This window comes from Saccopteryx bilineata, chromosome 10 (genome assembly GCF_036850765.1).
Source record: "Saccopteryx bilineata isolate mSacBil1 chromosome 10, mSacBil1_pri_phased_curated, whole genome shotgun sequence".
Taxonomy (NCBI): domain Eukaryota; kingdom Metazoa; phylum Chordata; class Mammalia; order Chiroptera; family Emballonuridae; genus Saccopteryx; species Saccopteryx bilineata.
Genome location: NC_089499.1, coordinates 2,981,777 through 2,997,500, shown reverse-complemented (window position 1 = coordinate 2,997,500; position 15,724 = coordinate 2,981,777). Strand labels below are relative to the sequence as shown.

Sequence of the window (15,724 nt, the reverse complement as noted above, 5' to 3'; positions counted from 1 at the left end):
TGCGCGTTGCAACACCTTAGTTGTTCACTGATTGCTTTCTCATATGTGCCTTGACCGTGGGCCTTCAGCACACCGAGTAAACCCTTGCTGGAGCCAGCGACCTTGGGTCCAAGCTGGTGAGCTTTTCCTCAAACCAGATGAGCCTGCACTCAAGCTGGCGACCTTGGGGTCTCGAACCCGGGTCCTCCGCATCCCAGTCCGACACTCTATCCACTGCGCCACCGCCTGGTCAGGCTCCTTCTGGGTTTTGATGTGAGTCTCTCTAACAGACCACCTTCAGCTTCGTCCGCCTCCCTGACTTCTGTTTAGAAACTAGGAGTAAACAAAGTAACAACCTCATGGAGTGAGGAGGCTTAACTACCCAATTAGTCCAAATGATGTTGTTGTTCGTACCGGGGCTTTGCCCCTGGAGGTCCCTGTCTCACACGCCTGACCCTGCACACCCTCCAATCGCGGAGCTGGGGACAAGGCAACAGGACAAGCTTTACACACGTGTGTATCCTACCCACACAACAGCAGAGCTACGGAAATTGGAGGTTACATCTTTCATTCCGATCACTGGCCCAATATAGACAAGGCCAGCGTGACTATGACTTCAAATTCTAAAGGCTTGAAAAGACCAAACATAAAAAATATATATATATATATTTAAAACAGTTTAGGTGTTAACATTAAACCAGTCTTTCTGAATCTATATATAGGCCAAGATAAATACAATACCACCCTATGATTAAATAAGATGAAATCTTTTTAAACTTATTTTCAGATTGTTTCTTATATTTTTGTTGTAAACTCGTTTGTTAGCAGTTGGTTAGTTAAAACTGAAACTAAACATCATGTAAGAAGTAGCGTTGGGCAAAGTCTTTCCAAACATAGATGTTAGGGGTCAAGTTTCGTTTCGCCAAAAATTTGTTTATGCCAGTATTTTGTACTTAAGAGATTGAGATATATATATATATATATATATATATATATATATATATATATATATTTCAAATATTATAGATCAGTCTTTTCATTTTTTTAAAAGACTTTATTCATTTTAGAGAGGAGAGAGAGAGAGAGAGAGAGAGAGAGAGAGAGAACAGGGGGAGGAGCAGGAAGCATCAACTCCCCTATGTGCCTTGACCAGGCAAGCCTGGGTTTCGAACCAGCAACCTCAGCGTTCCAGGTCGACGCTTTATCCACTGCACCCTCACAGGCCAGGCTGCCTTTTGATTCTTAAGAGTCCACATTTCAAGAGAATTGGGGCTAACAAGTGCGTAAAACTAGAAACTAAAACTCAACACCAGGCACAGCCAACGGATGTTGTCTTTAGTCTTGTATCACAACGTCAGCCTTTTCCTAAACTAGGAACCCGACTGTTTTTCACCCATGGACACTCCGTATGACTGCTTCTGCTCCCTTATCTACTTAACTGTGCGTCTCCTGTATCAGAGAAATAAAGGAAAAAAATTGCAGAATTCCTTCTCTGCCAGTGAGGGAATATCAGTAAAACCTTCCCTAATTTTCACCCTTTCCAGAACTTAGGAGAGGTTCTCACCTTTCTCAGAACCGAGCCAGTGGCCCGAGCATGGATGCCGTCCATGTTGTACTATCATCAACATAAACTATTAGCTGCTGACCTTTAAAAATTAAGGTCGTTCCAACAGAAGTCCAGATTTCTAGTCTCTCCTAAAAATAGGAGGCGAGGAAGGCGCCAACCAGCCCTGCGTGTCCGTGGGGGGGCCATGCGTTCGGTGAGAGGGGGAGGGTCCCCGCCGACCTTGGGGAGGGACACTTAGTGATGTCCCACCAGTCACTGACACGGCCAGATGCTGTGTGGCTGCTTAGTGCATTCTGAATGGGAGAACGGAGCGTCCACGCTGGTCGTCTGGGGCGTGCCTGGGGAAACGGAAGGGGCGGGTGACAAACAGCAAGCTTGACCAAGGGCGGGGAGTGTCCTTGGTTGTAATACATCCTGAGTGTCACGGAAATGTGTAGGCGATAGGTGAGCCCTATTAATCAAGTCAGGAGTAGAAAGGACAGCCAGCCGGCCAAGTCAAGTAAGTATTAAAATCAATCGATGACATCCACTTACAAAACAGAATTCCCGATATTGACAGACCATGTTCCCAATGGTCATTTAATCAACTCATAACAACGGTTCCGCTCCAGCGGTGCTGAGCTGCCGGTCATCCACCCTGTTCAGAATGTTGGCTTGTGTCTCTTCTTCTGGGCACGCGGTGAGACTGCACTTCCCTGCTGGGTGGGACTCTGGCAGAAGCATGGGACTCGTCTGGACCAATGGAATGGGTGACGGTCCATGCTCCACTTCTCGGCCAAAGCTAGGGAGAACCCACAGGTGGGTAGCCAACCGCTTCTCCTGCAACCCCAGTGTCCCCAGAGGGCTACTCCCCTGGTCTTGGCTTTCGAGGGTGGCAAAGCCACCAGCAGACCCCTGAGGGGTGTGCTGAGACGGAGAAGTGGTCATTTGTTGTCTGGAGTCATTGCAGGGCGTCTGTGATAGTGGTCACGTTATTCTAATTCCCTCATTCATGGTGTTTGACACGTGTCTGTCTGTGGTTTACAGCAGCGGTCCCCAACCTTTTTTGGGCCACGGACCGGTTTAATGTCAGAAAATATTTTCACAGACCCGGCCTTTAGGGTGGGACAGATAAATGTATCACATGACTGAGACAAGTATCAAGAGTGAGTCTTAGACGGATGTAACAGAGGGAATCTGGTCATTTTTAAAAAAATAAAACATCGTTCAGACTTAAATATAAATAAAATGAAAATAATGTAAGTTATTTATTCTTTCTCTGCGGACTGGTACCAAATGGCCCATGGATCGGTACCGGTCCGCGGCCCGGGGGTTGAGGACCACTGGTTTACATGATTTAAAAAGCACCTGTCCTGCCTACCGTTGTTAAATTAAAAGTTTTAAAACATAGCCTTATTCTAAGCCCTCCACGTGTATACACCAGTTACATTTCAATTATGTGTTAGTACACAGCAGAGTGACTATGTCACTATGAAACATAAACTCCGAGTGAGGTAACACAGGAAGGGGACGCGATGGTTAAGGTCGTAGAACAAGACACTGGGCTCCCCAGGTTCAGGTCGGGCTCCACATCTGAGCGCCATGCCGGCCTTCAGAGATCCACGTAGTGTGTTCTCGACATAACAGCAGTCAGAACGGGCTGTGTATTACGAACTTAATATGTGTGTGCAGACACCACCTATGACCTGTATCGGGTCCGCTCGCAACACTGTGAATGAGGACAACGTCGGCTGTGCCATGATCTAATTTGCGTATGCAAACCCAAAGGTGACCAGGTGTAAAGGGCTGGTGCAAACAAGTTTTTCCCCATTGCACCCTCAAGTACTTAACCTTCGGCATCAATTAAAGTCATGGATACAGCTGGCAAATGTTATCTTATGGGTAACACAGGCCCTCGCGTAATCACCATCTCCAACAGACTGAGCAGATTACAGAGAGGGGTAGGGGACAGTTCATAGAAATCACAGCGAAGGGAAGGTCTTAGAGACACAGGCCACTTGGTGTGACCTGACCTGCAGCCTCAAACAATATATAGAAATATATGTACACACACACACACACACATTGTAAGCATTCTAATTGTAATTCAAGTATAGTAAGAAATACACAGATGAAGGGTTTAGATAGCCATTAAAAAAAAAAAAAAACACCAACCCTGTTGTTTGAAAGAGGAGGGATGAAAATAATTCAAACCCTGCTGTTTGCAGAACGAGCTTTGGAATCAGAGATATGTAGCTTCCTAAACAGGAGAGACTAGCGACGGATCTAAGAGCCGTTGCTCACTATCTGAGGGGGTGTCACAGCGAAGAAAAGAACTGCGTTTATTTGTTCCTGCATCACGGAAGTAGGGGGAGGAGAAGTGGGGATGTCTACAGCGACACTTCCAGCTGGAATGAAGAGGAGGTTTCTAGCTGCCTCCCCACAGCTCCGGCCGTCTGCCGTGCGTGGGGTCACGGGCTCCGTCGGCACCAGAGGGATCGGTGGGCTCTGGATATCACGGATTATAAAGACCACCCTCCTCGGAAGCTTCGTTACAATGAACATGTAGTCTGTACATACCAGACTGTGGATTCCTCCCTCTACACCCATTGATAACGGAGCAATAAATTCTGCGACAGGCTCGTCAAACATTCAGAACGTTTCAAGAGGGTACCTTTCGTTTTCTCTCAACACGTCTCGGCCTTTCTTCCAGGTGTAGACGGGTTTTGGAGAAGCCTTTGGCTTGCACTCAATGACAGCTTCGCCTCCGACTTTGACAAGGGTCACCCTTTTTAAGAGGGTTCTGGAAAAATCTGGACCCGCAGCTGGAAGAGAAGACAGAGAAACATCGGTTGTCACGGGAGAAGAGAAGCCCACGGAATCATGCTTCAGCCTTTTTCTCCCTGTAGTGCCAAAGGGAGGGTGAACTTTTTTCTCCAGCAGAGGGAGTGAGTTTGGACGGAATTGTTCAAAGTTCAGGTGGTGGGAAGGTCTATGCGGTAAAATGCACCAGTTGTAAGTAGACAGCTTGAGACATTTGGTAAACTCCCCCCTCGAAGATCAAGACGTAGATCATCCCACAACCCTATTGATGGGCCCTTTTCATCTAGAAGAAAAAATCAAGTGGGTCCTAGAGCCCATTAAACCCGAAACACCGCTGGAGGCAAAAATGACAAAGCTGAATGAAGCTGTCCGACCTCGGGCGCGTCACGGGGAGGCCGGTTCTCTGGAAAAGACAGCAATGCTGGGGAAATGCAAGGCAGCAGGAAGAGAGGAGAGCAAACACGAGAAGGATGGACCTCACAAGACTGGCCACAGGCAGGAGTGAAAGGCTGCAGGTGCCGAGCAGGGCTGCCCAGGACAGGACACCGTGGACGCCACGCAGGCACGGGGACGCCAGGAGCCAGAGCCGACTCAACAGCATGTCCCACGGACGTCAGGGGAAGACTGCACGCGATGACCCGGGAGGCCTTCTGGTGATCGGACAGGATGAAGCACCCCCTGTGACAGCCACCGCCCCCGCTCTGTCCCACGGCTGAAGTACCCCTGTGACAGCCACCGCCCCCTCTCTGTCCCACGGCTGAAGGACCCCCTGTGACAGCCACCGCCCCCGCTCTGTCCCACGGCTGAAGGACCCCCTGTGACAGCCACCGCCCCCACTCTGTCCCACGGCTGAAGGACCCCCTGTGACAGCCACCGCCCCCGCTCTGTCCCACGGCTGAAGTACCCCTGTGACAGCCACCGCCCCCTCTCTGTCCCACGGCTGAAGGACCCCCTGTGACAGCCACCGCCCCCGCTCTGTCCCACGGCTGAAGGACCCCCTGTGACAGCCACCGCCCCCGCTCTGTCCCACGGCTGAAGGACCCCCTGTGACAGCCACCGCCTCTGCTCTGTCCCACGGCTGAAGCACCCCCTGTGACAGCCACCACCTCCGCTCTGTCCCACGGCTGAAGCACCCCCTGTGACAGCCACTGCCCCCGCTCTGTCCCACGGCTGAAGCACCCCTGTGACAGCCACCGCCTCCGCTCTGTCCCACGGCTGAAGCACCCCCTGTGACAGCCACCACCTCTGCTCTGTCCCACGGCTGAAGCACCCCCTGTGACAGCCACCGCCCCCGCTCTGTCCCACGGCTGAAGGACCCCCTGTGACAGCCACCGCCTCCGCTCTGTCCCACGGCTGAAGCACCCCCTGTGACAGCCACCACCTCCGCTCTGTCCCACGGCTGAAGCACCCCCTGTGACAGCCACCACCTCCGCTCTGTCCCACGGCTGAAGCACCCCCTGTGACAGCCACCGCCCCCGCTCTGTCCCACGGCTGAAGCACCCCCTGTGACAGCCACCACCTCCGCTCTGTCCCACGGCTGAGACACCCCCTGTGACAGCCACCGCCCCCGCTCTGTCCCACGGCTGAGACACCCCCTGTGACAGCCACCGCCTCCGCTCTGTCCCACGGCTGAAGCACCCCCTGTGACAGCCACCGCCCCCGCTCTGTCCCACGGCTGAGACACCCCCTGTGACAGCCACCGCCTCCGCTCTGTCCCACGGCTGAGACACCCCCTGTTACAGCCACCGCCCCCGCTCTGTCCCACGGCTGAAGCACCCCCTGTGACAGCCACCGCCTCCGCTCTGTCCCACGGCTGAAGCACCCCCTGTGACAGCCACCGCCTCCGCTCTGTCCCACGGCTGAAGTATCCCCTGTGACAGCCACCGCCTCCGCTCTGTCCCACGGCTGAAGCACCCCCTGTGACAGCCACCGCCCTCGCTCTGTCCCACGGCTGAAGGACCCCCTGTGACAGCCACTGCCTCCGCTCTGTCCCACGGCTGAAGCACCCCCTGTGACAGCCACTGCCCTCGCTCTGTCCCACGGCTGAAGGACCCCCTGTGACAGCCACTGCCTCCGCTCTGTCCCACGGCTGAAGGACCCCCTGTGACAGCCACCGCCCCCGCTCTGTCCCACGGCTGAAGGACCCCCTGTGACAGCCACCGCCCCTGCTCTGTCCCACGGCTGAAGCACCCCCTGTGACAGCCACCGCCTCCGCTCTGTCCCACGGCTGAAGGACCCCCTGTGACAGCCACCGCCCCCGCTCTGTCCCACGGCTGAAGCACCCCCTGTGACAGCCACCGCCCCCGCTCTGTCCCACGGCTGAAGGACCCCTGTGACAGCCACCGCCCCCGCTCTGTCCCACGGCTGAAGCACCCCTGTGACAGCCACCACCTCCGCTCTGTCCCATGGCTGAAGCACCCCCTGTGACAGCCACCACCTCCGCTCTGTCCCACGGCTGAAGCACCCCCTGTGACAGCCACCGCCCCCGCTCTGTCCCACGGCTGAAGCACCCCCTGTGACAGCCACCACCTCCGCTCTGTCCCACGGCTGAGGCACCCCCTGTGACAGCCACCGCCCCCGCTCTGTCCCACGGCTGAGACACCCCCTGTGACAGCCACCGCCTCCGCTCTGTCCCACGGCTGAGACACCCCCTGTGACAGCCACCGCCTCCGCTCTGTCCCACGGCTGAGACACCCCCTGTGACAGCCACCGCCTCCGCTCTGTCCCACGGCTGAGACACCCCCTGTTACAGCCACCGCCCCCGCTCTGTCCCACGGCTGAAGCACCCCCTGTGACAGCCACCGCCTCCGCTCTGTCCCACGGCTGAAGTATCCCCTGTGACAGCCACCGCCTCCGCTCTGTCCCACGGCTGAAGTATCCCCCTGTGACAGCCACCGCCTCCGCTCTGTCCCACGGCTGAAGCACCCCCTGTGACAGCCACCGCCCTCGCTCTGTCCCACGGCTGAAGGACCCCCTGTGACAGCCACCACCTCCGCTCTGTCCCACGGCTGAAGCACCCCCTGTGACAGCCACTGCCCTCGCTCTGTCCCACGGCTGAAGGACCCCCTGTGACAGCCACCGCCCCCGCTCTGTCCCACGGCTGAAGGACCCCCTGTGACAGCCACCGCCCCCGCTCTGTCCCACGGCTGAAGGACCCCCTGTGACAGCCACCGCCCCCGCTCTGTCCCACGGCTGAAGCACCCCCTGTGACAGCCACCGCCTCCGCTCTGTCCCACGGCTGAAGGACCCCCTGTGACAGCCACCGCCCCCGCTCTGTCCCACGGCTGAAGCACCCCCTGTGACAGCCACCGCCCCCGCTCTGTCCCACGGCTGAAGGACCCCTGTGACAGCCACCGCCCCCGCTCTGTCCCACGGCTGAAGGACCCCCTGTGACAGCCACCGCCCCCGCTCTGTCCCACGGCTGAAGCACCCCCTGTGACAGCCACCGCCTCCACTCTGTCCCACGGCTGAAGGACCCCCTGTGACAGCCACCGCCCTCGCTCTGCCCCACGGCTGAAGGACCCCCTGTGACAGCCACCGCCCCCGCTCTGTCCCACGGCTGAAGCACCCCCTGTGACAGCCACCGCCCCCGCTCTGTCCCACGGCTGAAGGACCCCCTGTGACAGCCACTGCCCTCACTCTGTCCCACGGCTGAAGGACCCCCTGTGACAGCCACCGCCCCCGCTCTGTCCCACGGCTGAAGGACCCCTGTGACAGCCACCTCCCCCGCTCTGTCCCACGGCTGAAGGACCCCCTGTGACAGCCACCGCCCCCGCTCTGTCCCACGGCTGAAGGACCCCCTGTGACAGCCACCGCCCCCGCTCTGTCCCACGGCTGAAGGACCCCCTGTGACAGCCACCGCCCCCGCTCTGTCCCACGGCACTCTGCCCGCGTCTCCATCAGAGAACGAGCTGGAAAGTCCGTATTGTCCCCTGCTGTGAGCGTCCCTTTGAAAACCTGGTCTTTGTTCAGCTTTCACTACGACCGCCCCACAGGCCATGCTTGGCCCTCGGGGGAGAAATGTCACTTGCTCTCAGACAACTCTATCCCAAGCTTGGCACTTGCGGCCCAAACATTCGCTCACGTTGACACCAGATCTACAGGTACGCGAAGATAGTATTAAAAAAAAATCATCTCTTTTCTAAAACAAAAGGTACATGTCTGTATCCTCTTGAAAGGAATATAAAAGATGCTTTCCTGAAAAAAAAATCCCATTTTCTTCTGAGTTAATTAACATGTTCCGGGACCTGTCATGAGCAGAGAGATTCATGCCTTGGAAGCTTAACTCTACCGTATGGGACATCCCTGACTCCTACTGAAGATGTGAGACCTCGCTGAGGATGAGATTTCAATACTCAGCCCGAGTTGCCTACGGGGGACAGCGTATGAGTGTGCGTATGTGGGGGAGAGGGGCACCGGTTTCTTACACGTACCCAAACTGTACGCTAGTAATTAATAATACTTTTTTTTTTAAATAGCTCCAGTGGAAGCAAGGGAAATCTTTATAAAGTGTTTCTGTTGTGAAAAGAGCTTCAGAAATTCCCTAGAAGGATGATGATGGGAAGGTTAGTGTTTAACGGGACGTGCTACACACAGGGGCGGGCTGTCCCGTGTGGAGGAGAAACGAAACAGTCAGGGAGGCCTTGGGTAGCTCAGTCGCTACCCCGGCGCCGTGAGGGGCACCCTAGCTCAGGGGGGAATTCTGTAACGAGTGCACTCATCCGTACGCGGAGGGCGGGTGCAGATGTTTCTGCCGGGACGAGACGAACGCATTCCTCGTAGGATCTGCAACATTGCGCAAGGAGGAAAAAATCAGAGGGTTTTGAAAAAGACAGGGTCAGGACGGACGGACTCAGTGTGTATGTGCCGAGCACACTAACCAAAACCGTAGCCATCCCAGTCACTATCTCAGCATGTCTGAAAAGACACGTTAATTCCTGATAGACAAATACAGGACTTGTGAGCGTGCGTGCAGGTGGTGTGTGTGTGTGTGTGTGTGTGGTGAGTATGTGTGCGTGGCATGTGTGTGTGGTGTGTATGTGCGTGGTGTGTGTGGTGTGTGCATGTGTGGTGTTTGTGTGCATGTGTATGTGCGTGTGTGCTGTGTAGTATGTGTGCATGCGTGGTGTATGTGTCTGTGTGGTGTGTGTGTGGTGTGTGCATGTGTGGTATATGTGTGTGTGATGTGTGTGTGGTGTGTGTGTGTGGTGTGTGTGTGGTGTGTGTGTGGTGTATGTGGTGTGTGTATGTGTGTGTGGTGTGTGTGTGTGTGGTGTGTATGTGATGTGTGTGTGTGGTGTGTGGTGTGTGTGGTGTATGTGGTGTGTGTATGTGTGTGTGGTGTGTGTGTGTGTGGTGTGTGTATGGTGTGTATGGTGAGTGTGGTGTGTGTGGTGTATGTGGTGTGTGTGTGATGTGTGTGTGGTGTGTGTGTGTGGTGTGTGTGGTGTGTGTGGTTTGTGTATGTGTATGTGGTATATGTGTGTATGATGTGTGTGTGGTGTGTGTGTGGTGTGTGTGTGTGTGGTGTGTGTGGTGTGTGTGTGGCGTGTACAGAGGAAGAGGGTGGAGGGGAGAACGGAGACCACTACACTGAAGGAGAGGCAGACGACAGGAGGACGAGGGAAACACCTTCCACGCCCGGCCATGCTGAGCAGAGAGCAAGGACACGGGTGCACGGGAACCACGTCGGGTGTCTCGGCCTTGGCGGGCTGGGGTGGCGGGCTAGTGGGCCCTGTGTGAGGTCGCTCCAACCAGGAGAGCTCACGGACAACGCCCGCACCGCTGCTCTGTGCCCCACGCCCCGGGTGCGAGCCTGTGCGCTCCCCTGAAACCCAGAACATTCCTGTGGCAGAACAGACGTGTTCTCATTTTAGGGAAACGCCTGAATGGACAGGTTAACGTAAAAACCCGTCAATATCTATCTATATAGATATCAATTCTCTAGCATTCTTTTAAGGAAGGTATTTTGTGTACAATCTGTGTCCTATAAACCTCCCTTCTTAGACCTCTCTCTTTCCACACAAATACGTTTTCATCACTGCAGGCCTGCGTCTTTCCTCTGTGCCGCAGGGGTTCTGCGGCTGATTCCGAAATTAGTTTACATAAATCAAACTGTGCACTACGTATGGGTGTATGTGTCAAAACCTATAGACTGCTTTTATGGGATTGAAAATAGTATCCGTCAGCTCGGCCACACACAAGGCAGAAAACACACACTCCTACTTCAAAGGCGTCTGCACTGCGCTATGGACGTGCACGTTATCTCCCAGGTATTCTGGAGATAAGATGGGCTCGGACTATCCTGTGTGAATAAAAACGGGACCATACATTCCAACCTTTCCCCTTCGTTTTCTTAATATGCCCCCTTTGCTTCGAGGGTTGGTCTAACCCTGCCACTCAATCAGGTCAAGATCCACAGATCGATGCTGGAAGACCTGACCATGAATGAGTTCCTTCACCTTCTGCCAATGTGTGACCGTCGGTCCGTGCGCACCTGAGATGCCCGTAAGCTTGTGGGATGGCACTGCGCCCCGTCTGGACCCTCTATTCTGATTCCCGAAAGGCTGGTGTCCAGACAGGCTTGAAGGACGGGCAAAAGGAGCCTGTTCAATTTGACGTTCAATGATAACGAGGGTTAGACGTTACCGGGAAGGTCCCCAGCAGAACACTGTCAGAACCTAAACTTTGCTGGCAGATAAAAAAATAAAATTGATTGCCCTTTGAAGGTGAGATGCCAGGAAGTTCCAAACAGCTCAGTAAAGAAAAAGCCAACTGTCCAACAATTACCCAGTGGCGTCTGAGGGTAGCTTAGATACCAGGATAGCCTCACTTGTTAACCTTGATACACTCTGAGGACCCCACAGGACGGGGCGAAAACCCGGCTTACTGCTGTGTGTGCATGGAACACAGAGTTTATTCTTGCATTAGTATGTACTTATTATCATTATTTATTTGTATTTTTCTGAAGTGAGAAGCAGGGAGGCAGAGAGACAGACCCCCGCATGCGTCTGACCAGGATCCACCTGGCATGCCCATCAGGGGGTGATGCTCTGCCCATCTGGGCTGTTGCTCCCTTGCAACTGGAATCATTCTAGTGCCTGAGGCGGAGGCTATGGAGCCATCATCAGCGCCCGGGCCATCTTTGCTCCAATGGAGCCTCGGCTGTGGGAGGGGAAGAGAGACACAGAGAGGAAGGAGAGGGGGAGGGGTGGAGAAGCAGATGGGTGCTTCTCCTGTGTGCCCTGGCCGGGAATCGAACCCGGGACTTCCACACGCCAGGCCAACGCTCTACCGCTGATCCAACTGGCCAGGGCCGCATTAGTATTTATTAACGATTGTATTACATTTCTTCCCTACAAAACGTTGTACACCTACTTTTGCTCACCCTGTACCTCTTGCACACACAACGAGAGGACACTTCTCCCCACGCCAGACCGAGCCGTGCCCCAGGACCCTCTGTGTGGGCAAGGCAGCGTCTCCTTCTTTACCATGGATCTTCACACATCAGTGTTACATTATCTGTGAGCCGCTTCCGGCTGGGAGAGTTCTCCGTGCGCTTGTCAACTTTTTGCTTTTCCTTACTTATATGACTTGGGCACATGTCAAGGGTATTTGAAGTGGCCAATAAAAGAAACTTTTTTTTTTCCTGGGAGGGGAGGGTTAGTACCATTTCTCAAGAGACAGTAAGAATGGTAACTTGTTAACTGGATGTGCAGTAACTGTCCCATTAGGGAAAGACATGGGTGTGACCGTTTATTGTTTCAGAGGGAAGGGTAATTAGGATACCACGCCACTTCTAACAGAGCTCGTCTGCGGACACAGCACTGGGAACAGTGCCAGACAATGGTGACTCTTAAGGCTGGCTGACCCTCGTAGAAGCTCAGAATTTCATAGTATTTTAACCTCTATCTATTATCTTTAACTATCAACCTCGTCATTCGGTAAAAATAAACCTAGAGGGGGGAAAGCATCTATTAAAATATTTCCACCACTGAGGAGATAATGCTGGTATCAGGTTTTTAAAACCCCCAAGGAACTTCCCCTGGCTCACTGAGTAGATCGCTGGACGGCTGGTTACAGTGGACATTTTTTTTTTCTTCTCTCTCTAGGTCCAATGTCAGATTCCAAGGGAATCTGATCCCTCTGATGGGGGATGACAGTCACAAGGGGACTCTCACCAAAACCCTGATGTCAGACTTTTCTGTCCTAATATCAGCACGAGGGGTCCCCTCTAAGTCCCTAACACCCATGGTCCTGCTTGTTTTGGCCTCGTTTATACAATGCCCCGTTTCCCGTGGCTCCTCAGTACCGTGGGGCCTGTGATGTTTACAGGCTCCTGTTTCTTTGCGGGCGTTATTTTGAAACAGAAACGGTCAGATTCGCAGCCACAAGGTGGTTGTGAAGACTCAGTGAAATAGGTCGCGAATTATACTTGCAGTTCCTGACACAGGACGTCCCCGGAGTATTGTGTGTCCACTGCTTCCCTTTGCTTTTCTAACTCTTGCCACCACCGCCACTACCGCCGCTGGAGGGACTTCATGTTGAAACACTTATCACGGCCAAAATAACCAATGTCTTTGTTTGGAACAAAACCCTTTTTAAATTCTGAAATGAGAGATTCCCAGAAAAGTTCCAAAGATGAGACAGAGGGGCCCTGTGCACCTCCCTGCGGTGACTTCTGGAGCGAGCATGGCACCGCGTCACACAGGGCAACTGACCGTCGGTACGGCGTGTGGACCTGGGACTACGCTGCTCCTCCACAGACGACGGCTGGAGGAGCTCCCACGGAAGTCTAGGCGCAGAACTCGTCCATCAAGACACGGATTCTCTCGGGCCACCCTTGATAGCCACAGCCTCCCTCCTGCCGATAAACCGCCAGCTCTGCCCTGTCTCGTAGCTCCGTCGTTTGAGAACAGGACACGTGTAGAGAAGCGGACAGCACGTTGCTCTGGGCTCCGCCCACACTGCTGTGTGCATCCACAGCTCGCTCCTTTTCATCGCCGGGTCGTGGCACCTCATCCATCCGGGTTCCGATGAGAAATGCACCTTTGACGTTGGATTCTCAGGCACTTTGGATAAATACTTCTGGGCACAGGAACCACGTCAAGACCTCTCAGTGCCTCTTCTCCCAACAAGCATGACCAGTCTTAGCCCCTTTCCCCTTTAATAAGATGTTTGAAACAGCAAAATTAACCGTGTAGACGCGCACGGAAGATTTTTTTGCTCCCTATTCCAGTGGTCCCCAAGCCCCGGCCACGGACCGGTACCAGTCCGTGGGCCATTTGGTACCGGTCCGCAGAGAAAGAATAAATAACTTACATTATTTCCATTTTATTTATATTTAAGTCTGAACGATGTTTTATTTTTAAAAAATGACCAGATTCCCTCTGTTACATCCGTCTAAGACTCACTCTTTTTTCTTTTTTTTTTTTTTTCTGAAGCTAGAAACGGGAGAGACAGTCAGACAGACTCCCGCATGCGCCCGACCGGGATCCACTGGCACGCCCACCAGGGGGTGACGCTCTGCCCACCAGGAGGCGATGCTCTGCCCCTCCGGGGCGTCGCTCTGCCATGACCAGAGCCACTCTAGCGCCTGGGGCAGAGGCCAAGGAGCCATCCCCAGCGACCGAGCCATCTTTGCTCCAATGGAGCCTTGGCTGCGGGAGGGGAAGAGAGAGACAGAGAGGAAGGAGAGGGGGAGGGGTGGAGAAGCAGATGGGCGCTTCTCCTGTGTGCCCTGGCTGGGAATCGAACCCAGGACCCCTGCACGCCAGGCTGACGCTCTACCACTGAGCCAACCGGCCAGGGCCTAAGACTCACTCTTGATGCTTGTCTTGGTCACATGATACATTTATCCATCCCACCGTAAAGGCCGGTCTGTGAAAATACTTTCTGACATTAAACCGGTCCGTGGCCCAAAAAAGGTTGGGGACCCCTGCCCTATTCCAAGGAAAACATTTGAAAGCCATTTCAGAACATCGTCTCCTACGCCATGAGTAACAGGTTGATAGAAGATCGCTCTTCTGTCCTGGATTCAGTGGCACCTTCCCCGTTAGCCTCCCTGGAGCCACCCCCTCTGTACAAAGACAAGACGAGGAGTTTCACCACCTCTGTGAGCACACCGACCTTCCTGTGACATTCCAAACCAGTGCTATTTGATGGTATTTGGTGCCATGTCCTAAACACTGGTACAAACTAGTGCCCTCGGTTAGGCAAGCAGGGTACAGCGTGCCATGAGGCCACATCTGATACGGGTAACTCTGTTATGAGAAAGGAGTGTTCGCTGAACGAACAGAGGACAGGCATCCCCTGTGGCAGTGAGAACCCCAGAATGCCCGGGGTGGAGAGATGGGAGCCCTTGCTAGTGGCTTTATTAATTAGATCATCTGTTTCTGGAAGGCAGGGACGGCGCACGAGAGGTCTGTATATCCCTCGGACCTAGCACAGGGCTCAGTACGAGGCCCGTGTTTAATCAGTATTGGCTGAATTAATCTCTTTTGTTGGAGAGAACTGGGGAATTCGGTTCATGACCGGAAATGCCCTTCTCATAATGCTTTTTTGCTGGGTCTCCGCCCTTTCTTCCCTCCGAGTGGGGTGGTAAACGGGCTCCTTGCCCTTCACGGTCTCCGTCCAGAACCCTCCGCCCTCTCCTGGGAGCTGGACCTCAGTCTAACGAAGCAGAGTCGCCCCACATCCCACCCGGGCTGCCGACACCCTTCCATCACCTGAGCTGCTGTGACAGGAGCCGTTCAACCACAAAACCAAACAGCGGGCAGCGTGGTGTTTCGTGGTTGCCGATTTCCCTGGTGTAAATGCTCCCCGCGTGCTGAGCTCCGGCGACCAACAAGGAGGCACAGGAAGCAGAGCGGAGGGGGACACACAGACCCGGTTCCTCAGGGACAAGCTGGCTGCACGCTGTCCCCCATCGCACGCTCAGAGGCAGGGACAGGACCAGCGACCCTGGGAGCTCGGCTCTCCCCAGGCTCGGCCCTTTCTCTGAGACACCCGCCGTCTCCTCTCTCCTCCCCACGCCCTCCCAAACACCCAGCCCAGCGCTGGGAGACAGGGACGTCGACTCGCTGCCAGTCCCTCTGAGTGGCTCATTTGGTTCGAAGGCTCTCTCTCCCTGAGGCTTTGTGAGTCAGGCATGAGAGCAGCTTTAGGGTTTCCGTGACACGCGCCCCGCCCCAGACACGCCGGCTCGGGAGAGAGAAGTCTGTGCGTGCAGGAGCCGTGTTCACAGAGCCCGCAGCGGCGGTCACGGTCCCTCGCGAGGGTCTCCGCTGAGGAAGGGGCTTTAACAGGCAGAGAGAACTCACCTTCTGCCCTTTTCCTGTGCTTCTTTTCAACCACATTCACAAGGTTTTATTAAAA

The 15,724-nt window shown here is 54.3% G+C and overlaps 1 protein-coding gene across 6 annotated transcripts in view; it reads right to left on the bottom strand.

The window, feature by feature from the left end:
* The window catches only part of CNTN4 (contactin 4), a 765,413-nt gene that overhangs the window by 128,086 nt on the left and 621,603 nt on the right, over window positions 1-15,724 (bottom strand). For all 6 annotated transcript variants that reach the window (XM_066245034.1, XM_066245033.1, XM_066245036.1 and 3 more), the window contains one exon: window positions 4,200-4,350. In XM_066245034.1, the coding sequence (XP_066101131.1) occupies window positions 4,200-4,350 (151 nt within the window). The remainder of the gene's footprint in view (window positions 1-4,199; window positions 4,351-15,724) is intronic.